General features: G+C 38.7%; 2 protein-coding genes and 1 non-coding gene across 4 annotated transcripts; 1 reads left to right on the plus strand and 2 right to left on the minus strand.

Moving 5' to 3' along the window:
- The first annotated feature begins 394 nt into the window (after positions 1–394).
- RPS27A (ribosomal protein S27a) lies at positions 395–2,833 on the plus strand. The gene is made up of 5 exons (XM_016222166.2): positions 395–509; positions 974–1,028; positions 1,476–1,561; positions 1,932–2,063; positions 2,650–2,833. The coding sequence occupies exons 1-5, from the start codon at positions 462–464 to the stop codon at positions 2,797–2,799; spliced, it is 471 nt and encodes a 156-aa protein (XP_016077652.1). The 5' UTR covers positions 395–461; the 3' UTR covers positions 2,800–2,833.
- A 711-nt stretch (positions 2,834–3,544) lies between these two features.
- On the minus strand, positions 3,545–23,024 carry MTIF2 (mitochondrial translational initiation factor 2). Of its 2 annotated transcripts, none has more exons than XM_016222164.2 (13): positions 20,468–20,693; positions 19,646–19,757; positions 16,774–16,945; positions 15,756–15,916; positions 14,704–14,880; positions 13,502–13,641; positions 11,548–11,672; positions 9,944–10,148; positions 9,328–9,580; positions 8,161–8,301; positions 6,387–6,551; positions 4,342–4,482; positions 3,545–3,764 (listed from the first exon to the last, which is right to left on the minus strand). In XM_016222164.2, the coding sequence occupies exons 1-13, from the start codon at positions 20,684–20,686 to the stop codon at positions 3,592–3,594; spliced, it is 2,184 nt and encodes a 727-aa protein (XP_016077650.2). In that variant the 5' UTR covers positions 20,687–20,693; the 3' UTR covers positions 3,545–3,591. The 2 variants fall into 2 exon arrangements, with proteins under 2 accessions (XP_016077650.2, XP_087679695.1); XM_087823569.1 differs by lacking the exons at positions 3,545–3,764; positions 4,342–4,482 and adding exons at positions 22,496–22,657; positions 22,939–23,024 and having other exon boundaries at positions 5,603–6,551.
- LOC148091636 (U1 spliceosomal RNA) lies at positions 18,303–18,466 on the minus strand. The gene has a single exon (XR_015715590.1). It is a non-coding gene; the product is annotated as a U1 spliceosomal RNA (small nuclear RNA).
- Positions 23,025–23,571: the final 547 nt, after the last annotated feature.

Raw genomic sequence — 23,571 nt, forward strand, 5'->3', positions numbered from 1 at the left:
ACACTTCCGTTTCCTCCTCTTCCTCAATGAGGCCCCCTCAACTCCACCCCCTTTTAAGACCCTCTTAGCCACGTCCACTCTATGGGAAATGCTTTTTAAAGACAGTTTTAAGTTGTTTAAGTCTATCATCTCTAGGGCTTTCTAGAGATTAAAGTGAGAAATAGGCCCAACCAAGAGAGAGAAGAAATGAAGTTCACGAGTGAGTCTGGCATATGGTCAGACAGCCGCTGTGACAACAGTCAGGCATTTGGTGTGGTCGCCTAAGAGGTGGGGCCTGCGGCGGCGGAACCCGGGAACCCCGTGGGCCTGCGCGGCGCTCTTCCTTTCCGATCCGCCATCTGCGGTGAGTGTGTGCTTGTTGGCCGCTCCGCGGCCAGCGGCCTACCGATCTCCCTCTCGTGTGTCCCTAGGTCTAACCCGTCTCTTCCTTTTCCTCCACCTCAGGTGGAGTCGCCGCCAAGATGCAGATTTTCGTGAAAACCCTTACGGGGAAGACCATCACTCTCGAGGTGCGGGCCGGGTGGGGTGAGGGAGCGAAGGCCTGAGTAAGGCCCGGAGGTGGATTCCGGGGCCGGCGCTGCTTTCTGCCCAGAACATGTTTCCGAGTCAGGGTTCTGAGACCTGGCCCTTAATGCAGGGTCGTCTGCAGAGCAGGGGTTCTGGGCCGGTTTTGCAAGGCTGAAGTCTCGGCGTATCGCCTCTAGTGCGGGCCCGGCGACCAAGCAGCACGCCCGCGATGGGACGGGGAAGGTCTCCGGCCGGCCGGGCGCGAGCGAGCACGTGTGGCCCGCTGCTGCCCCCCTCCCTCCCCGCTGGGCTGAGGCGGTCCTGGGAGGTGGCCTGTGCACCGGGTGAGGGGCCAGCTCTGTTGGGGGAGCTGCAGCCCCCCACCCAGCTCGGTTCGCTCACATTGAATTGAGCGTATATTCTAGTTTTTTACCGTTATCAATACATTTGCGTTTTAAAATTTTAGGTTGAACCCTCGGATACAATAGAAAATGTAAAGGCCAAGATCCAGGATAAGGAAGGCAAGTACTATTTTCTATTACAGAAATATTAACCTCCATAGGCTCAGCCTACCTGTAGGTGCTAGACATACCTGCTCTGGGAGGGGTGGGAAGAGGTCAGGTTGATCAAGTGAAATCTTTTGGAATAGCACGGTGGGCAAACGTTCATGAGCATGGAGCCACGCCTCAGTGCATGTCATGTATGTGAACTTGGACAAGCTATTTAATTCTTTACACCCATTTCCTCATCTGCAAAATGAAGACTGTATTAACATGTACATATTGAGTATTGTTAATGATTACATGAAGTAAAATTTGTAAACATTTAAAACCGTGCTTGGCCTGCAGTAGACTCTGGAAGCTATTAATATCATTTGATTCAGGATTATTACTTTGTAAATCTTGAGCAGAAAGGCTTTGTTCTGCTCTGACTTAATTTGTTGTGTTGTGTTTTTTTTTTTTCATTAGGAATTCCTCCTGATCAGCAAAGACTGATCTTTGCTGGCAAACAACTGGAAGATGGGCGTACTTTGTCTGACTACAACATTCAAAAGGTTTGTTGGAAAGAGCCACCCTTTAAATAAATCTTTAAATTTTTGACACAAAAGTGGGGAGACTAGCATTAGATTAGCAAGATTTCCCAAGTAACTCCACTAACATTTGATTGCTCTAGTTTCTCACATTCTGGGTTTTGCAGATTGCATCCCATGGTGTAATTTAGTATGTTCTTTAATGTCCTTGTAAACTAGTTAAGAATCAAGAGACTTTTCCTCCCCAAGACTCACTCTTCTGTGGTATTGTGTACTTCATATTGCATCTAATTAGAAGATGCAGGATGCTAGTTTTCCATTTTTAGTACTGAGCATGACCATTAATTAATGTAATTGTTTTTAAAGCCTGTTTTATGCTTTCTTTGATTAACAGGAGTCCACGCTTCATCTTGTGTTGAGACTTCGTGGTGGTGCTAAGAAAAGGAAGAAGAAGTCCTACACCACTCCCAAGAAGAATAAGCATAAGAGAAAGAAGGTTAAGCTGGCTGTCCTGAAGTACTACAAAGTAAGTCAGTTTATTAAAAATAAGTTTTTGCCTATAGGTTATTAAATTTTATTCACATCTCTGGTTTCAAACACTTTAAAAGTTTTTTTTACCTGTTTGATATATTTTTTCTTTTTTTAAATCTATTGATTTCAGAAAGAGAGAGAAAAACATCAATGATGAGAGTCATTGATTGGCTGCCTCCTGCACACCCCCTGGTGGGAATTGAGCCCGAAACCCAGGCATGTGCTCTGACCAAGATCTCAGCTGCTGAGCCGTGCCCACCAGCTTGCTTGATATTTGAATGAGCTTTAGATATTGGGGGGGGGGGGGTGGGGGGGGGCGGGTACCTTTAGCTGCTTGTTCCAAACTAGGGTTGATTTTGAAGTCAGATATGGGTTCAGGTCTTAGCTCAGTCTACCACTTGCAAGACTGGACTTTAATGAGCCCTGAACTTATTTGTTGTAATTACTGATGAGGACCTGGGATGTTTTGGTTTGCTAAAAACTACCATTGTGTGATTAAAAGGTTAAGTATTTTGAGGCACTTAAATTAGATTTCAAAATATGTTGAAGAATGATCTTAACCGCAGGTTTGTACTTTTTAGGTGGATGAGAATGGCAAAATCAGCCGCCTTCGCCGGGAGTGCCCTTCAGATGAGTGTGGCGCTGGAGTCTTTATGGCCAGCCACTTTGACAGGCATTACTGTGGCAAATGTTGTCTGACCTATTGCTTCAACAAACCAGAAGACAAGTAATGGTATATGGGTTAATAAAAGACATGAACTAACATTTAATTGTTGAAGTTTATTCCAGTGATTTTTTTTTTTAAGCATCAAATTGATGGATCAAATTGATAAACTATACTTTGGCAGATTTCCACTATATTTAATATCAGATGTCTAGATAATAAACCAGTTTGTGTTTCTGTCAGTTTTTTTTTACCTCAGCATTATGGACATTTTGGATCAGGTAATTTGTGGTAGGGGCTGCCCTGTGCATCCCAGGAAGATGAGCAGCATCTCGGACCTCTACCCCCATTTCTACAACCAAAAGTGTATCCGGGCACTGCCAAATGCCCCCTGGCTGAGGGAGAACTACCTGGGTGGTTTGGTTGGGATGTTTGCTGTCTGCAGTACAAGGGAATACACTACTGTTCAATGCTGAGTGTGAACTTGGGGAATTAAAACTGTTTGCTCGTTAGTCCTGTTGACACTGAAAAATACGGTTTCAAATAGTATTTGGTACCATATCTTGCCCATGGAGCTCAACTCAGAGAAGACTGCTTTTCTTGGTATCACTCGTAAAACATTCACTTAAAGCTTATTAACTCTTAATATTACATTCAATGATATGCCAATAATTCCCTCTTACTGTATTCTTACACCAGGATTTCTAGTTGGAGGCATCCTTAAATTTTTTAAGTTTTCTTATTTTGACAATTGTCTGGGCACTTACTGACCAGTAGTCGTGAATTCTTACCTTCAAATAAAGCAAAACTAGTTGCTCTATAGAAAATAAGACGTTTAATCTTTTACATTTTTAATATTTTAAAATCCTGGGTCCCATGACGTCTTGGCTGGAACTTCCTTTTCTTCAAAACAAACAATTTCATCTCCCACTTTAAATTCTATCTTTTCTTCATCCAAACTGAGACCACAATCCATTCCAGTTTTGATGACTGAAACGTCATCTTTATGGTGTTTCAGTGAGGTTAATGAGCCTTAAAAAAAAACAAAAAAACCCTTAAGGTTCATGTATTCAACAAATAAGTACTTCACCAAGTGCTATGTAGTCTGGTGTTAAAGAGAATTACATTGGAATTATTAGAAATTTTATAATCCTGTCATGTTGAATAATTGGACTAAATACCAGGGAAACCAAAGAAAAACGAAGTTGTAAACAAGATTTGTAGTGGAAAATACTAAATCTACCATTTTAAAGACAGGCTAACACTGCAGAGGATGGGACTGTACTCAGGACTTGGTTGAGATACATCAGGATAAAAGATAGTGCAGGCAAAAAGTGAAAGGATGGGAACAAGTATGATGTAGAGTGGAGGAGACATGACTAGAAAGATAGTCTTAGGAGTTTAGAAAATCAGACTAGGGGACTAACAATCTTGGAGGAATCCTCAGGACTAGTAAAAGGGAACCCAGCAACCTGAAACCAGTTATGAATAAGTAGTGACTTGAATGGGATTATAGGAGTGAAAGATGAACAGACTTCAGCCAGTTACAGAGAATTGTTAGGTTCTGGTGACTGGATATGACACAGAGACAGATTTTGATGTTGCTTACCCTTCCAAATAACATGCCCGTTACGGATTAACTTAAATTTTTTTTGTTTTTCCAATTGTCCCTTTTGGACTCTGCAGCCAGCCACAGGAACTTTTTTCTTCCCTTCTGTTATGGAGAAGGTAGCTAGTATAGAAGCCTCACCTTTAGGAAGAAGAGAACATTCAGTACAGAAAACAAAAGATTCTGAAAAATACATAATTCTGACATTTTGCAAGGTAGACAAATTCATGCACAGAAGTCCTGGTATTTTTTGACTCCACCAACTTTACTTTCCTGACCAATATTAAAAACCAGAAAGTTCTTGGGAAAGAAAATCACAAAAATACAAGTGCTTACCAAAAGAATGAATGAAAGACAAATGGAACTCACTGTTTTGGCTGCATAAAATGCACTAGAAGATGATTGTTGATGGATGATAAATTTATTTAGTACAGTTCCTGTCTGCTCCATGAAAATGTAGTTTTCAATTATCCCTCAATATAATTTCTAGTTTAGATCATCTGTTACTACCTGGCTTATTTTTAATCTTACCACTGGTAATTTATATCTGCATAAGTACTAAATCTGTGATTCAGCTTACTTTTTCACTAAATGAAAATTAAAACAAATTCAAATAATGACATGGTACCATACACTATAATGTACAAATTTCCTAGGGTCAGTGTTATTTGGTACTTGCTTACTACTAGAAACCCTCATGACTCAGTTTTACAAACTTTGCTCAAGAACATACAAGTCACTGTGTGATCAATGTTAAGCAGATCAGGGAAGCCTAAAATAAATCTGTACTGGAGGCCAAAAATACAAATACTGAATTTCATTGAGGAAATATCAGCCAGATCCAAATTAAAGCACACACAACCAAACCACTGGCCTCTACACTTCAAAAATGTCTCCCAGCCGGGCATGGCTCAGCAGCTGAGCATCGGCCTAGGATCCAGGAGATCGCAGTTCGATTCCCCGTCAGGGCACAGGCCCAGGTTGCAGGCTCCATCCCCAGTTGAGAGCGTGCAGGGGGCGGCTGATCAATGACGACTCTTTTCATTGACGTTTCTCTCTCTCCCTCTCCCTCTCTCTGAAATCAATAAAGATGTATTTTTTTTTTAAATGTCATGATCAAAAAGGACTGAAAAATTAAATGTAATCCATAATCCAGGACTGAGGGGAAAATATATACCTATAAAGTCTTTATTGGGACAATGGACAAAATTTGAATATGGACTTTGGTTTAGATAATAGCACTAATGTTAAATTTCCTGAGTTTGATATTTGTTCTATGATTTTATAAGAGAACATCCCTGTGCTTAGGAAATGCAAGTACTTAGTGGCAAACAGACACTATCTCAAATGTACTTTCAAGTGATACAGAAAAAAAAAATTGTGAAATTGTGTGTGTGTGGGGGGGGATAATAAAGCAAATGGGGCAAAATGTAAATAATTGGTGAATTGGGTAAAGGGTATATGGGAGAGTTCCCTATACTTTTCTTGTAATGTTTCTGGATATTTAAAACTATCATCAAAATAAAAAGTTTTTAGAAAAATGTATATGGGGAGGAAAAAGAACACATAAAATGATTCAGTCATCATAAATTTAGCCTTTAATCTGGCCAAGGGATATGCTAGAAAGAATATTTTAAAAGATTTAATATTTAAATGTAATTTTTCTGCTCATGCTAGATTTCTCTACCAGCTCCAGGACAAAATCAATGGCTCCTTCATGACACATTAATAATCTTTATGCCTCCCACCTCAGTCTAATTTGTATCACAATTAGCTGTTCCTGTCTAAACGTGAGGGCAAGTTCTTAGAGCCTTACTTGCCTTGTATCCTCAAGCCTAAGGGTTGCAGAGAGCAAGTGTTTCTAATACATATGCAGTTACACTGAACTCATGTGTAGCAGTCATTTTTTCTAGAACGCAGGATATGTATTGGAACACTGAATGTACTTTAATAGTAAAATACATTTCCCCTAAATTTTGCTTTCAAGTGTCATTTACAGCACCTAAGATATGAATGTTTACAAGTAACAGTCACTGAACACTCACCTACTGTGTGCTCTTCCGCAGTGGAGGGCAATCTGCTGCTCAGTTCCTCCTGCAAATCTTCAACAAGACGGTAAATTATTTTGTGAAGTTTAATTTTTACTCCTTTCTTTGCCGCTGACTGCTGGATAACATTGCCTGCATTCACATTGAAGCCATATATAACACCTGGCAATCAGAAATACAGTTAAGAAAGTAGCACAAATATTGCACTGAACAGTTTGTCTTTTGAACAGAAACTCAAATCTCAATTGTTTTACTTCCTTCCACATAAACTAAAAGCAAGTTGAGATGAGAAATTCTGTAATTTTTTTCTCATGAAAACTAGTAAATTTTCAAATTAATAAAAGGATTATATAAATTCTATTATGGCTTGTTTAATAAGGAAAATTTCTTTATGGTTTAAAAAATCCATCCATTCATTTAAGAAACATTATTTAAGTGCCCATAATGTGTGAGGCAGCATGCTAAACAAAGCTTTGATTTTTATACCAGGGATATAAGAAAGAAAAAAAATTAGGGCTGAAATAGTATTACATTATTTTAACAATTCTATTACAATCTTCTTGTCTACAACTTTTGTGGTTTACTCTTAGGCATTCAGCTGCTCAAAAATACTTAATTGGTGAAGTTCAAGAGTTATTTAAGAAATGACAGAAGTTCTATCTATGAAGCTGAGCATTTTGCCAAAGAACAAATAAAGTTACCTTAGGGGAAAAAACAAAACACTCTTAACTTAAACAAATGAAAGTTAATGCAAACAGCTTAATCAAGAGAACCACCACCACCTTGAAAGTCTTATCATTAAGAAATTATTCAATACACTATCTACATTACACAGTACAGTGCTAGCACTGCAATTTTCAACCTTTTTCATCTCATGGCACACATAAACTAATTACTAAAATTCTGCAGCACAGCAAAAAACATTTTTTGCCATTCTGAAAAAAAAATGGGTGTAATTTTGATTCATTCACAACAGATGACTATTGTGTTGGCCATTGTCATTTTTTGACAACCTAAGGGAAAGAGGTCAGGTATTGCATGTTTTAAAAATTCTTGCAGTACACCAGTTGAAAATTGCTGTGCTAGACCACTCAGTGCCCATAAAATACTTTGAGTTAACCAGCTTTACAGAAAATACCTTTTCACTAGTAGAGGTAGCATCTAATTCTAATCAAGTCAGGTCATTAAGTAGCTCCTTCCTAAATGATTCATTAATCACTCCAGTGTTGGTGCTTTGCTAAGTGACAGACCTAATTAAAGAGACAGTCGTAAGTCCCCTTTCTGTGTATCAAAAGTTTGACTAATAAACAGTTCTCTTGCCTTCTAGGCATTTAAAACTAAAAGGAGCTTTTTATCTAAGAAAGATGATTTGTAAAATTATCAGTGAACAAGGAAAGTACTTGAATAGGATGATTCCGGTGCTAGGAGCATTCATTAGTCTAAATGAAAGGTACAGAACCAGCCTTGAATTGGATGGGAAACCAGGAGGAGCAAGAAGAGGCGACAGTAGTGGTACTTTCAAAAAAAAGTCAAGAAACACTACTGGGGCTTGAAATAGTTCCCCAATGCTGTAGTACAATGACAAGTGGAGCTACAGCTAAAATATTGCACATCCCACCCACCCTCAATCGGTAGTGGGAACTTGACTGCAACAGGAAGTGTGATCCTGATGGGGCAAATGTCAGGTCTGACAAGCCAAGCAACAAAGGACAGAAGGAAATGGTTCAGTGTGGTCTAGGAAACACAGTTAAATAGGAAATGGAATCCTTACCATTAAATGCTTCAGCAAGGTTAACATCATTTTCACTAATATCACCCACACCAAAATGTACTAATTCAAGTTCACACTCATGTGAAGCATCGTAGGTATCCATAATGTTCAAAATGGCCTCAACGGAACCATCAACATCACCTAAATGCAGAAAGTTTCAAATGATTAGTGTCAGGGGTTAGGCATGAACAGATACAAAAATGATGATAATCTATTTAAAACTACAACAGGAATGGCATTTACCACTAAGTCCACTTTATTTATGTTTAACATTATAAATATCTACTTAATTTAAAAAGTAGATATTTATAATGAACCAAATGTACATTTATAACAAAATCAGAAAGAAAAATGTTTACCAAGAAAATCTCCCCCAGAGGGAGAAGGAGAAAAGGGTGAAAGAGATTAAAAAGTACAAACTTCCAGTTACAAAATAAGTAAGTCAGTCAAGCCCAACCAGTGTGGCTCAATGGTTGAGCACTGACCTAGAAACCAAGAGGTCATGGTTGGATTCCTGGTCAGGGCACAAGCCTGGGTTGCAGGTTCGATTCAGGGGGTCCATTCAGGAGGCAGCCATTCGATGTTTCTCACATCGGTGTTTCTCTCTCTCTCTCCCTCTCTCTCTAAAATTAATAAAAACATATTTTAAAAAGTTCTCAATACAAGGAAAAAACCCTATAAATAAGTATGGTGATGGACGTTAAGTAGACTTGCTGCAGTGAACATTTCACAATATATACAAATATCAAATCATTATGTTGTACATTTGAAACTAATATAACACGTCAATTATACCTCAATAAAAATAAAAGTCTCCCTCAAAATACGGAGATACTTTTGGCTTAAATTTATTTGTTTTTAAATATATCTTTATTGATTTCAGAGAGAGGAAAGCGGAGGGAGAGAGAGAGAGAGAAACATCAGTGATGAGAGTGTCATTGATCGGCTGCCTTCTGCAAGCCCCTGACTGGGGATCGAGCCAGCAACCCAGGCATGTGCCCTGACGGGGAATTGAACCTCGATCGCCTGGATCCTAGGTCAACGCTCAACCGCTGAGCCACGCCTGGCCGGGCTTGGCTTAAATTTAATAGCTCAAAGTAATTGTGAGAATGAAGAAATACATATATTCCAAAAATGAGTTGTTAAGTAAAATCTTTAAAAAGTCACCTTTAATAATTATAGGAAGCATATTTGAATCTCTTTCTACTTTCTCTTTTGGCTTTAAGAATTTTTGTTCTTTTTTTTCTTGGTACTTTATAAATGATCTCTCCTTCCAGTGCAAAGTGCCATACTGCTCCCGGGCTTTCCGATGTGCTTCTTGGTGTTCCTTTCGCTTTTCTTCTAATATTTTTAAATCCTCTTTATTTTTCTCCTGTTCCTGCTCATACTTCCTCCAATCAACAACTTCACGTGCCCTTGGCTTTACAGGGAAAAAAAATAGGTAATATTTACCTAAAAGCTTTGTTTTTTCTCCACTATGAAATTAGTTTAACTCATATGAAACCACTAATTTTATAAGTTTCAAAAAACTTATAAAACTTTAATTTGGAGGCTTTGTATATAATTGAACTTATTTAATTTAAAAATCCTATCTCAAAGTTTTAAAAATTCTATAGCCAAATTCTAAAAAGGAACCACTGGCCCCCTTACAGCCCCTTATAGTCTAGAATGGCTAACATTAGTTAATAATAAGTTAATATTAATATGATCATTTGGTATAACATTATAGATTGATTAAAATCATTATGTCATATTTAACATATAGGAATTAAGCTTGATATACCTCAGATTCTACTTCAAGAATTTCATCTCCTGCAGAAGGGAGGTCTTTCCAGCCTATAATTCCCACTGGCATGCTGGGGCAGGCCTCATTAATTGTTTCTCCATTTTCATCAAACATTAAGCGCACTTTTGCCCAACTCTTTCCAGCAACCAGAATCGAGCCTTTTCTCAAAGTTCCTCTTTGAATTATTGCTGTAGTAACAGGACTAAAATAAAAATAAAGGTATTTATTCTTGATGCCATAATCAGGATGTAATAGTACTTTCTTAAGTAAAGATTTTTTCCCCATTTTTTAAAAAAATATGTTTTTATTGATTTTAGACAGAGAGGAAGGGAGAGGGAGAGAGAGAAAGAGAAGAATCACTGTGAGAGAGAAGCATCAATTGGCTGCCTCCTGCACACCCCCTACTGGGGATGAAGCCAGCAATTCAGGCATGTGCCCTGACCTGGAATCGAACCTGCGACCTTTTGGTGCCTGGGATGAGGCTCAATCAACTGAGCGACACCGGCCAGGGTGAGCAAAGATATCTTTATAAGACTTAAAAATATATAATATGCACACATAGTGTAAATTTCACCACCTCTCAATTTCTCAAGCAGTTTTTCATATTATAAAAACATTTCTTCACAACTGTTAAAAGGTGGAAGCAACCTAAATGTCCATCAATAGAAGAATAAATAAAGAAAATGCAGTAGATACATACAACGGAATATTACGCAATCTTAAAAACAAAAGGAAATCCTGTCACATGTTACAACATGGATGAACCTCAAGGTCATTTATGTAAGTGAAATAAGCCAGTCAAAGAACAAATACCAAATGATCCCATTCATGAAGTATCTAAAGTAGTCAAAATCATATAAATAGAAAATGGAAAAGTAGCTGCCAAGGGCTGGGGAACAGGGAGGAAAATTAGTGTTTCATGGGTATAGAGTTGCAGTTCTATAAGATGAAAAAATTCTAGATTCTATTGCACAACAATGTGAATATACTTAATAGTACTGAACTGTACTCTTAAAAATGGTTAAGATGGGAAATTTAATGTTACTTTTCTTTACCATAATAAAAAAACACATTTCTTATAAAGTTATGGTAGTAGAGGGTACAGATAGCTGAGTGCTCTGACAGAATCTTAATCCCCTTTGTTTAATTTGTTAAGCAGTGAGAAGACTTCTTTTGCTGATAGGGAGGAAAATTAAGGACAAGAACACCAGTCCAAAGACCTTCCCATATGTTATATCAATGGGTAAGGACATAAAGAATTTAGAAACCCTAAAATGCAACAACTCCTATTTTATTCCAATTTATGTTAGTCTGTGAGGCTTTACCAGTTCAGTTACATCAGGGGGAAAAAATCAAACAAACTGAATGCTTAAGTCATCTAAATATGACTACTAGGTGTATACAGACAGTAGTTATGGTCTACTAATAACTGCATTTTTGTGTTCTCTGTGCTAGTGCAATAAAATACTTTTCAAAAAATGCTTTGAAAATATTGTTTATGGACTAACCATAACATGCAATAAAAATAACAATTATTATTGATCAATTCACAAAATCAACGGAACAAAATTATTAAAAAGCAAGCATTTTAATAGTCCTACCCTCTTCCTTTGTCTGTGAAGGATTCTATTACTGTTCCTTCCACTGGACCAGTGGGGTCTGCTTTCAATTCTAATATTTCTGCAAGAGCAATTGTTGCCTCTGCCAAAGCCATCAGATTATCCCCCTTTAACAACAAAAAAAAGTTGTTAATATACATTAATATTATCTGTAAATGTAAATACCAGGGTCAGAAAGCCAAATGATCCTTGACAATTATATTTTTCTCTTTAAGCATTAAAAGCATAATTATGCAACCGGATGGAGGAAGGAAGGAAGGAAGGAAGAGAGGGAGAGAGGGAGGGAGGGAGGGAGGGAGGGAGGGAAGGACAAGCAAGAAAACTGATCCAGGGACAGATCTAGCAAGGAACAGTGGCTATTTTTTTTCAAGGATGTCCATTAGTGGTGCTTGTTAATATCCTTTCATAAACATGTGCTTCATTCATTCTCTCTGTCCCCTCCATCTGTCTCTGTGTGTTCTCTTCCTCTAACTTTCTTTACAATGGCACTTCACATTGAAGTTCTATCCAATATGAAGCTTGCACATCTATTTTTCCATTTGATCCACTGTAACTACACAGCTGTGCAAACGTAAAAGATCACTTCACCTCCCTGGATCTCCTTTCCTCAAATGAAGGGCTAGATTACATGACTCTTTCAGCTTTCATGATCTATGTTTACTATGCTTTCTAGGGCTCCAAGATCACGTGCAGCTGATTAACTGGTGATGGAGCAGGAACTGATGGGCAAGGCATTATTTCATTCTCCATGTCAGCTAAGAGACTGCTCACCCATCTACTTATTCCTAGTATTTATTCCAATGTACAAAATGCTGCCCTGAAAAACAATGCTGGGGTTGTTTCTTTGCATAATGTAGGCCTCTATATCTGCCTTGAAAAAGGAGGCCTCACCTATTACTTCCCTGCCCCTTTCTACCAACTCCCTCCCTTCCCTAGGAATCACCTGGGCCGTGTCTCCAGATGTGTCTAAGCAGCTTTACATCTATCTACTCAGCTGATGGTTTGGGGGCAGAAAAGGCAGCCATGTCTTCAAATGCTTTCATCTTGCCATTTGGCTTTCAGAGTGGAATAGCAACCGAGGTACAGTGGAAAGATAACAATGTAAGGAGGCATTTTATGAAGTCCAGAGAAAAAGAGGCATGGTTTTACTATTAAAGGAGGCATAATTTCTAAGCATCTTGGAGGTAACATAGCTAGGAAAAGTAAAGATAAAATGAGGCTTAATTGAAGGAATGTGGTCAAATACAATACTGTCTCTCAGTGAATGATCAGGAAAAAAAAAAGTCTGTATAATGAATAAACTATGGAATATGATAAGAATGGACAAAAAAGCAAAGTGTTACTTAGCAGCAACCTGCACAGGATAAGAGAATTGGAAAATGCTGTCACAAAGCAGGTACTGAGCTTCCTTGGTATTTTTCAACCAGAAAAAAATAACCGATAATTTAAAAGAAAACAGAATTCATTACAAAAATAATTTTAAACTTATAGTAATTTAATTAATAGAAACACTAAAGTCAATCACTTACAAACTGAACCCAATGTTTCCCCTTTGATTAATGAAATTTTTTTGTTTAAATCTTTCTTAAATTCCCCAAGACCTTTATAGTTTTCACTATAAAAACAAATACTTTCTATTATCAACTGGATTTAATTTCTGCTTAAAACAGTCTTTAGCCTACTAATACCTTATCCGTACATCATTCACCATTTATTCTCCTCATTCTGAGTATCTCATAATAAGGAAAACATTAGGTTTAGGCCCCATTACCCACTGATCAGCTATGTAAACCTGGATTGGTGACTGACCTTTCTGAGCCTATTTTCTAACCTGCCAAACCAGGATGATACCAGCTTTGCCTAGTACCCATAGAATTCTTAAACAGCAACAGAAATTATGTATGTCTAAATGTTCTTTCCTCGTCTATGCATTTACCGTAAGGGCAGAGACATGCACTGCTTGTACATCGCCTCCATAATCTTCACACACCACATCGTAAGCTAGCAGTTCTTTTTTCACTTTTTCAGGATCAGCCTCAGCTTTGTCACATTTGTTGATGGCAAGGACAATAGGTACTGAAAGAGACGAAGTTGAGAAGAGTGCAAATGATGACACCTTCAATTCCAGGGATTCACAATGAAGACACCAACCTTTTCTGGCCTGTAATGAGTGGTTTTCCTGCCACTCTATAGGTCTTAGTTTTTATGTTGTAAGAAGAAAGAATTTGACTAAATCAGTGATTCTCATAATTTTTTGTTTTCTTACCAACAAACTAGGGGAGTATGATGCGCTGCATCAGGTACATTTTCTCAAGAAAACAGTATTTTTGTCAGTGGGTATAGGATCACATGAGAATAAAAATGAATGTGCAGAGTATGTGTGTGTGTTACAATTTTTAAGTAGAGAAACAAGGGAGAAAATAGCCAAATAACTTTCCAAGTTTCAATTTTATACCTCTGCCCAAATAACAATTTATCTAAGCATATGAGAGGAAAGTTTCTCTTTAGAGAAGAAGTCAAGACGATAAATGAACAAGGAACAACAGAATTAGAAAATCATCACTTCGCAACTTCTAATGAATTTAGGGGTTTGTTATTTTCACTTTACTTTTATATCTACTTAAAATTTCCATGATATAAAGTTATTAAAAAAGTTATCTGAGCCTGGCCAGTGTGGCTCAGTGGTTGAGTGTCAACCTATGAAGCAAGGCCACCGGTTCAATTCCCAGTCAGGGCACATGCCCAGGTTGCAGGCTTCATTTTTAGTATGGCGTTTGCAGGAAGCAACCAATCGATGTTTCTCTCTCATCGATATTCCTCTCTCTCTCCTTCTCTCTTCCTCTCTTTGAAATCAATAAAGACATATTTAATAATTAAAAAAACTTATCCGAGACTATTAGTCTCACTATGCCAGATAAACAGGAGAGAAAGGACTGCACTTGTGATCACAAGTCCTAAATTGAATCCTGCTACACTCTTCTTAGTAGTTACGTCTATGGGAAAACAATTTGACTGTCTTTGAACCTTATTTGTAAAAACAGGTATAATCATCCCGTGACTGCCATGAAGATTAAATGAGTTACGTGTCCACTGCCCCAGAACAGTGACTCCTGTAAGCCAGCCACAGCCACACAGTACCTTGAGCATCTTTGGCATGCTGAATAGATTCTACCGTTTGTTTCATCACTCCATCATCTGCAGCTACAACCAGGATGACAATGTCGGTAACCTGAGCGCCCCTGGCCCTCATTGCTGAGAAAGCAGCATGTCCCGGAGTATCGAGGAAGGTTATCTTCTCCCCAGAAGGCAGAGAGACTGTGGAAATGGAAACCCAAGAACACTGAGGACTCAAACGTGTACTTCCTGCCGTGAAGAAATTCATGTGGCATCAAAATTCTTCAAATAATTTTATTCCTTCCATTAATCTTACTCAGAACAATGTGGATCACCATTTCACAAGAAATGATAACATACCAGTGAGACCTGCAGGGTTTTCTTTGCATGTAATAATTTCAAACTAAAATGCTTCATATTTCTAGAATATAACTACTTTCATAACTGCACCAACTTATAGCTATTCTGGAGAGAGATACACTGACAGTTATAGAGGCAGCCACCCCTGTGTTAGCAAACATCAGCTGCGCTACTGCCTTGAGCAACAAAAGCAATTTCACATATGCAATTAGTAGCTCAGGATTTGAGTCCAAAAGCCTGGGTTTAAATCCTGGCTTTGCCACTTACTAGCTGTGTACCTTGACCAAGCAGCTTAACTTAAACAAGTCACAACCTCCTTACCTGTAAGTAGGAATATTAATACCTACCTAATGATGTTGTTTTGAAGATTAAAAAGATAAAGTATATTAGGTGCTCAGCAGAGTGCTGGAAACACGCTAGGTGCTCAGTAAATGGTAGCTATTATTTAATTATTATCACAACTTAGCACTGAAGAATTTAAGCTCATTGAACCAAACTAAGAATGGGCTAGAATAAAAGGGTAATATAATTTTCTTCTTATAGAATGTACAAAATAACCTTTATTAACAACATGCTCTACATTTCATCAAACCAACGGCTTTAATCTTTAGCCTTCCCCTTTACTCAGAATTTGTGTATTTAATACCATGACACTAGGTTTCGGAAAAGAATGTATGGAGTTCCCAAGCATACTGTAAGGCAATCTGAGTCCATACCAAGAAAGGCACCAATGTGCTGAGTGATGCCTCCAGCTTCCATTGCGGCCACTTGAGTTTTTCGCAGTTTGTCAAGTAACGTCGTTTTCCCATGATCAACATGGCCCATTATGGTAACTACTGGGGACCTTGCAGTTAATAAAGCTGGATCTGCCTGGGGCCTACAATGAACAGCGAAGGAGTTTCATTTCTTAAACATCAGAACAGTTTACAGCCAGTGAACTGATTTACAGTTATCTCTGTGAACTACCATTAACGATAAAACCCAACATTCAGCTTTGACTAGACATAAGTATTTTTCTCTTCTATACATACAATGACTTAGGACAAAATACATGACTACCCACCTACAGTTGTGATCTTCATAACAACAAGCAGAACTGAATAAACATTTTTAAAATTCAGGATCAATATACCTACTTGGAAAATTAGGAAAAATAACCCTTAGAGTTTTATAATAACCTGATTATACAGATGCTTTAAGCACTTCAAAGAAAAGTTTAACATTATTTAAATTGCAAAAGAGCCCGGCCGGGCATGGTTCAGCGGTTGAGCGTCGACCTAGGATCTAGGCGATGAGGGTTTGATTCCCGGTCAGGGCACTTGCCCAGGTTGCGGGCTGCAGCCGATCAATGACTCTCTCATCATTGATGTTTCTCTGAAATCAATAAAGATATATTTAAAAAAAAAAAATTGCAAAAGAAATTTTAAGGTAACTCCATTAAAAAGTGTGAGTAGCCTGGCCAGCGTGGCTCAGCGGTTGAGCATTGACCCAGGATCCCAGAGATCACGGTTCAGTTCCACTCCTGGTCAGCGCACGTGCCCGGGTTGCGGGCTTGATCCCCAGTACGGGGCGTGCAGGAGGCAGCCGATCAATGACTCTCTCATCATTGATGCTTCTATCTCTCTCTCTCCCTCTCCCTTCCTCTCTCTGAAATCAATAAAGATATATATATTTTTAAAAGTGTGAATAAAACTATGTGGTTTCCTTCCCCTAATACACATGGTTATGTTTTACCTTCTCACAGCATCTTTATTTTCTCTGACTTTGTCTTGTTTTAATTTGCTCCATTTTAACTTCATCCCTGCCTTCTTTATTACTTCTTTGATCCAGACATCATCCAAATGCGAGTCTGCTTCTAGTGAATCTATGTCTATAGCAGTGTTCATTAAAGCTTCATATATATAATCTAGGTGGAATAAGATAAAGCCATTTAGGATCATGAAATTAAATCTTCTGAAGGTGACCTCTATTAACAAATGTCCCTATAAACAGTACACACAATCTGAGAAATAACTATATAAGCTGTTTCTCTAATGTTAACAAATCACAAGGAAGTCGAAAAGAAAATGATCTTTAAAATATGATGCATTTATATAAACTGAAATTTCTGCATATTCATAAACATTTGGAATATTGATATACCTTGTGAACCACCTGAACCATCAGTAAAACATTAAATTGCATGTTGTATACATTTAGTATTGAGTAGTTTATCATAGTCTAGTTGTTTGAAAACTTGTAGTTAATATATGTCATGGACATAAAAACTGTATATATACATTTTTTGTATATATACAGTCAATTCTGGTTATTTGCAGTAGTTATATTCTATAAAACTTTCACGAATACTAAATTAGCAAATATTAAACCATTGCTCTGATGGGAAATACAGGGTTAAGTTCCTTTAACCTCTAGTCACAAAATTTTCATTAGCCAATCAATACATACCTTGTTTTAAGTGTTTTGGTTTAAAGATACCTTATTTAATGTACTATATTGTTGATTCATTAACTCTGAACTCACAGCCAACAGCACTATAACTAATACCAGAACAAAGCTGATCTAACGCATGTATTTTCTCTGTATGGCACATTCAGCCTTCCTGCAGTGAGTAGCTCTAAACAGTACTTCAGCACTATGGTTAGGGGCCATTTTAAACAGCAAAATCACCCAGCCAGGCGTGGCTCAGCGGTTGAGTGTCGACCTAGGATCCAGGCGATCAGGGTTCGATTCCCAGTCAGGGCACATGCCCGGGTTGTGGGCTCGATCAATGACTCTCTCATCATTGATGTTTCTGTCTCTCTCTCTCCCTCTCCTTTCCTCTCTTTGAAATCAATAAAGATATATTTAAAAAAAAACAAACAGCAAAATCACCAACAAAAAGCAGAGGAAGGCAAAATACGTGGCACTAAATAAACCACAACAATGACACTTGTTTACAGCATGAGAGCCGAAACAAGAAGGCAGAATGTTACCTCGTTGAACCTCAGCTAGGAATGTGTGATTAGGCAACTCAAAATTTTCACCCCTCTGTACGTGTTCGGGGGCAACAAATACATTTTAGAGAATTTGCCAACACAGAATCCCCAAAGAATGAGAATCAGCTGTATGTACACACACACACACAGTGCCTCGGCATGCACACACACTCTATTTATTTATCTATTTAGGGTATCCAAAAAGTCTTAAAATATATGAAAAATATTTACTTGTTACTTTTCTTCATCTTATTTTTAATGTGCTTTGTTTTTGTTTTTTTTATCCAGGGGAGAGCAGGAACACAGTCCCCTACTACCACAAATTATACAGTTGAATTTCCCACATTTGGGGAAACCTCAGGGGTCAGCACATCCAGAGTACAATGGATAAGCCTCACCCTGGGAAAGCCACCTTCATGATCATGGTATTTCCCCTGCCAGGTAAGTATTAATGTGCTTTGTTTTAATTTCAGTCATAGTTCCCTGTGGATGACAAATAAATGTACCTGTTATGATAATGAAATACGTAGTTTTATGTTTCCAGACTTTCAGTTACCTTATAAATATATTTTGAAAGAAAGATATGAAATAAAATCAACCTCAAATAAGCAAAACATTACACTAAAAGAACATCCTACTCAGTAATGTGCTGGTAAATGTTTATTCACAAGGTTCTCCAAAAAAAAAAATTATCTGATTTATGGGATTTCCTAATTTCTATGGTGCAAATAACAATTCTTGAGAAATAATTTAGTCTGTGAGTAAGAAAATCATGGCCTCTGGAGCCAAAATCCCTGGGTTCAAATCCTGGCTCCACCACATGCCAGGTGTGAAATCCTGGGCAATTATGTATCGTCTCTATTCTTCAGTTTCTCAACCTAAAAATGGGGTAATAATCATACCTACCTCTAGTGCATTGTGAGAATTACAGAGTTAATAAGTATAAAGTACTGGTACATAGTAACAGTTCAATAAATATGAGTTACGAATTTTAATTATTTCTTTTTTCCAAGACTCTGCCTCACTTGTCACTTTATTTTGCTACAATCACAGGCTATTTCTTGTTTATTAAATTTTAATGTCAGTCTATAATGAAAACTCAACAATCCTAAATTGGTAATAAATACATCAATGGTGCAATGAAGGAATGAAAAAATGACAATGATGCTATATATTTATAAATAAAAACAGTATTATTAAAAGTTGTAGATAATACCATGAATATTTTTTTTGCTGGCACTACGGATATTATCAGAATTAGTAAAAGAAGGAAATCATAAAATTAAGGAAAAACAAAGGGAAAGTAAATGAATACAAATATGGTCCTTCCTTCCAAAATCATTCTTTGGACTTAATCTAATATCCCACAAAATTTCTGAGAAAGAAAGGTTAGTTCAGATAAGAAAATAATTTTCACTTTGATTAGAAGCAAAATCTTGGATAATTATATTTGGCAAAGAGCCAAGAAATGAATTACAGTATGTGACTTAAAGTGAAAAATACTGGAATGACGTAACTTTTTACACTGCCAGTCTAATTTTCATACTTGAATGCCTCAGTCTCATTAGAAATAAAATACCAGGTATTCCACGTTCCCATAATTTTCCTTATAGAATTTTGTGGCTCACCTATATCCTTTCCCATTGCTCTGGCCAGCTCCTCAACAGTCATTCCAATCCATACCTCCACCTCCTTTTTAGATTTTGTTGGAGCTAACTGAGATTTCCGTGGCCTTTGTTCCTATTAAAATTCAGAACACGAGAAGTAAAAAAAAGCTTTTAAGTGACAATTTATATTTATTCTGGAATATCTACCACCATCACAGCATCTATTTCTACCAATTAACACTCCCATAAGCACGTAAATCTCAGACTAAAATAAAAAATCCTGCATCCTTGCCTGGCCGGAGTGGCTCTGTGGTTGAGCATCAACCTATGATCCAGGAGATTGAAGTTTGATTCCTGGTCAGGGCACATGCCTGGGTTGCAGGCTCAATCCCTAGTAGGGGGCGTGCAAGAGGCAGCCAATCAATGACTCTCATCATTGATGTTTCTCTCTCTCTCTCTCTCTCTTTCTCCCTTCTTCTCTCTGAAATCAATAAAGACATTATAAAAATAAATCCTGCATCCTTAATTCACTGCTATACACCAATTTCCAAGTAATCAAATTCATCAGCATTTTTAAACAACTAACTAGAATTTCCCTTCTTCACAAAGATTTATTGCCTGGAGCATAGTGTTATGGAATAAAGATTCTGTAAATGATAAAATACTCAAAATGGACTTCGGCTCATGGCTCTAGGCACTTTCATTTCAGACCAAATAATACAGTAATGCTAGAAATCTATAACTACCTTCTTTAAAAAAATCTTTATTGTTGAAAATATTATAGATATCCCCCTTTTTCCCCCCACTGATCCCCTCCACCCTGCACCTGCCCCCTATAGCTACCTTCTTTGTTACTAGAAGCCTATATTGAGATAAAGCAGACCCAAAGAAGGTATCTGTTTGCCAGGGCCTGGTGTACTGCTGAGCTGTCCACACTGGGTAAGCAGATGAAAACACATGCCTCCATTGTGCTAATGTTCTTCTTTGACCTAGGCTGTGCAGCTGTCTACAAACAGTGTGAAATCGAAGCAAGTTGTCCAACTTCAGCATCTTCTGGTTCATGTTTCTCCTAAAAAAAAAGGTTTAAAATAATATTTTGGTTGATATTTAAATCAAGTTAGCCGATATTAATTGGATATCTACTACAGGCAAAGGAAGTACTAGAGTTACAATGAATAAAACTGGGTTCCTGTCCCTGAAATAGCTCACAGTCTAGTCAGAGTTGGGAGTCCATACTAACTACTCTCTAAACATTAAGTATTATTATTAAGGTTCCTACTATGATAGAACTGAAATACAATAACAAACTTTAAAAGGGCTCTTTTTTCACTCTTGAAAAAGATCAACTAAACATATTAAAAGTAGAGGGATTTTCTAAAATGCAAATCTGAACTCATCAGCTCTCTGCTAAACACCCACCAACGGCCCCCTCATTAATTACCAGTTTAATGTACAACTTAAAAACATGCTATATAAGAATTCATTATGTGCCCCTCTGCTAACCTCACTTCATCTCTTACACTCTTACAATCCTCTCATTCCTACCTCCCAGCCTTTTGTTACTCTTACCCACCTGTAATCTCTAACAGTTTGTCATGTTCTTTTATTTATTGACTTTAGAGAGAGGGAGAGAGAGAAAACAAACAAACAAAACAAACAAAAATCTATTTGTTGTTCCACTTATTTATGCATTCATTGGTTGCTTCTTGTATGTGCCCTGACCTTATATTGAACCCACAACCTTGACGTATTGGAACAATGCTCTAACCAACTGAACTACCCAGCCAGGGCCTGTCATCTCATTTTGAATCTTTGCATAAACTCCTTCTAATTGGAATTGTCTTTCAACACTCACCATTTTTCCTTCTCCCCCCTCCTCCCAAAGATGCTATAGAGAGTGAAGAAGGCACCCAATAAGTATCTATTAAACAATGCCTTTTGAATATCATTCTTGGAATGAAAGAAGTTTATTGAGAGAATAGTGCAACAGAACTCAACTTAGTAACACAGTTCTTTTCTTCCTGAGTCTTCTATTTCTTCTGCTTCCAAGAATGCACTTCTAAATCTGTGCTTTTCAGTTTTTAAGGGGAGGAGCAACTAAAATAATGTACGAATTACGTTTCCTCCTTAGCAAACATTTCCTGAGCACCAGCTTCTATGTAGTGTGTTCTAGGTTGTTGATTCAAAGTTTAATAAGCCAGAGTCTCTCCCTTCAGAGTTCACTGTCTTTAAAGGGTTCCAATATAATGATTCTCAGGCACCCAAGAATGGCCCATTTAAAACATCTTATTTAGGGCCCAGCCAGGCGTGGCTAAGCGGTTGAGCATGGACTTAGGATCCAGGAGATAGAAGTTCGATTCCTGGTCAAGGCACATGCCCGGTTGCGGGCTCGAACCCCAGCTGGGGTGTCCAATGACGACTTTCTCATCATTGATGTTTCTATCTCTCTCTCTCGCTCTCCCTTTCTCTCTCTGAAATCAATAAATATATATTTAAAAAATAATAATAAAAATAAAAAATCTTATTTAGGTACAAGTCCCTGGACCAAGAACTAAAGAGTGCTTAGAAAGCATGGGACTCTTTGGGGGAAAAAAATAATTTTAATGAGTCTAAAACCAGACTTGGCAAAGACCCACATTAACGGAGTAGAAGGAAGATTAACCAAATCTCCTACATGGAGATTAACCAAAGCACAGATATGTAATTAAGGCTGGAATTAGAAAACCGCATTGGGGGCAATAGTTCAAATATCAAAACTGGAAGGAACCTTACTTGCTACCTAATTCCAAGCCTCTCATTTTACAATAAAGGAAAACGGAGCCCAGAGAGCTCAAACAAACAAACAACAAACAAACGTCTCCAATGTCATACCGCTAGTTAATGGCAGCGAGCACTAGAACTCAGGCTTTCTGACAGCCAATTCGGTGTTCTTTCGCCGCTAGGAAATGCATGGAATCGGGAAAGGATGTTGTTAATATGTAGTTGCACTGGTGGACACGTCTGAATGTAACCGTTGGAAGCCTTGGAACTTATCTGAAAGGTAAAAAGAAGTCACTGTAGAAAAAGTACGGATCTGGCTGGGGTGGTTTCGCCTCGAACCCGAGCGCAGAAAGCTCTGGGCACAGGGAGGCCGGCGCCGGGGGCCGCACTCGCCGCGGCGCCCCTGGCCGCATACCGCCTTGGTAAGCCTGAAAGTAGGGTCATGCAGGGAATAAATGCGTCGTGGAAAAGCGATGTTCATGATCCGTGCCACTGACACTGTAGGGCAAACACTATACGCCACCCGGGGCGCCCGGCTGAGGGACCCCACTCACTTGGCTCCTGCATAAGGCCGGAGGGTCTGGATTCTGAGCCTGGGCAGAGATCACCTTCCGGACCCGGGAGACCTGACTGCCCGTCAGTCCGTCACCCAAACGGTCCCCGCCGCGCTTCCGGTGCCGCCGGAAGTGGTTCTTCCCCGAATTCAGAGGTCCGAATTCGCAACCGTCTCTATTGCGGCCGGGAGCCGGGCTGCGAGCCCGGCGGGCGCCCAGCGTGGGAGGTGCCAGTCCAACCAGCCGCCTCTTCCCGGGGTGGGTAATGCCTTCTGCCAGTCCCTTCCTTTCCCAGAGGTATATGCCCGCTCTTCCGGGGGGGGTGAGCGCCTCCGTGCCTACCCTCCAGGGAAAGTTAACCCGGGAACTCTGGGAGAAATGGTAAGGTTCTTACAAGGCTCATACCAAGAATGAAAAAATACCGGAGGACGTGGCCCTGACTGACTAGTCAGGTGTTGCATGTTTTAAATTTTCTTGCAGCACACCGGTTGAAAATCGCTGCGTTAGGGTGATGGAGGTGGTGAGAAAGGAAAGGATTTGAGAAACAACTATGATGGTTTAGCTATGGGGTGGCTGGGTGGTGGCGGGGAGTGGAGGTGGGGCTGGGGGAAGGATGCATGCCCTGCATAACTG

This window comes from Miniopterus natalensis, chromosome 13 (genome assembly GCF_054644295.1).
Source record: "Miniopterus natalensis isolate mMinNat1 chromosome 13, mMinNat1.hap1, whole genome shotgun sequence".
Classification (NCBI taxonomy): domain Eukaryota; kingdom Metazoa; phylum Chordata; class Mammalia; order Chiroptera; family Miniopteridae; genus Miniopterus; species Miniopterus natalensis.

Excerpts from the sequence above, each read along its gene's own strand:
- RPS27A (XM_016222166.2), top strand. The coding sequence starts at position 462 with ATGCAGATTTTCGTGAAAACCCTTACGGGGAAGACCATCACTCTCGAG. Across the intron at positions 1,029-1,475 it reads CAAGATCCAGGATAAGGAAG|GAATTCCTCCTGATCAGCAA; the intron begins GCAAGTACTATT and ends TTTTTTCATTAG. Across the intron at positions 1,562-1,931 it reads CTGACTACAACATTCAAAAG|GAGTCCACGCTTCATCTTGT; the intron begins GTTTGTTGGAAA and ends TTTGATTAACAG.
- MTIF2 (XM_016222164.2), bottom strand. The coding sequence starts at position 20,686 with ATGAACCAGAAGATGCTGAAGTTGGACAACTTGCTTCGATTTCACACT. Across the intron at positions 19,758-20,467 it reads GGCTTCTAGTAACAAAGAAG|GAACAAAGGCCACGGAAATC; the intron begins GTAGCTATAGGG and ends GAATTTTAATAG. Across the intron at positions 10,149-11,547 it reads TTCACAGACAAAGGAAGAGG|TCCTGTTACTACAGCAATAA; the intron begins GTAGGACTATTA and ends TTTTTATTTTAG.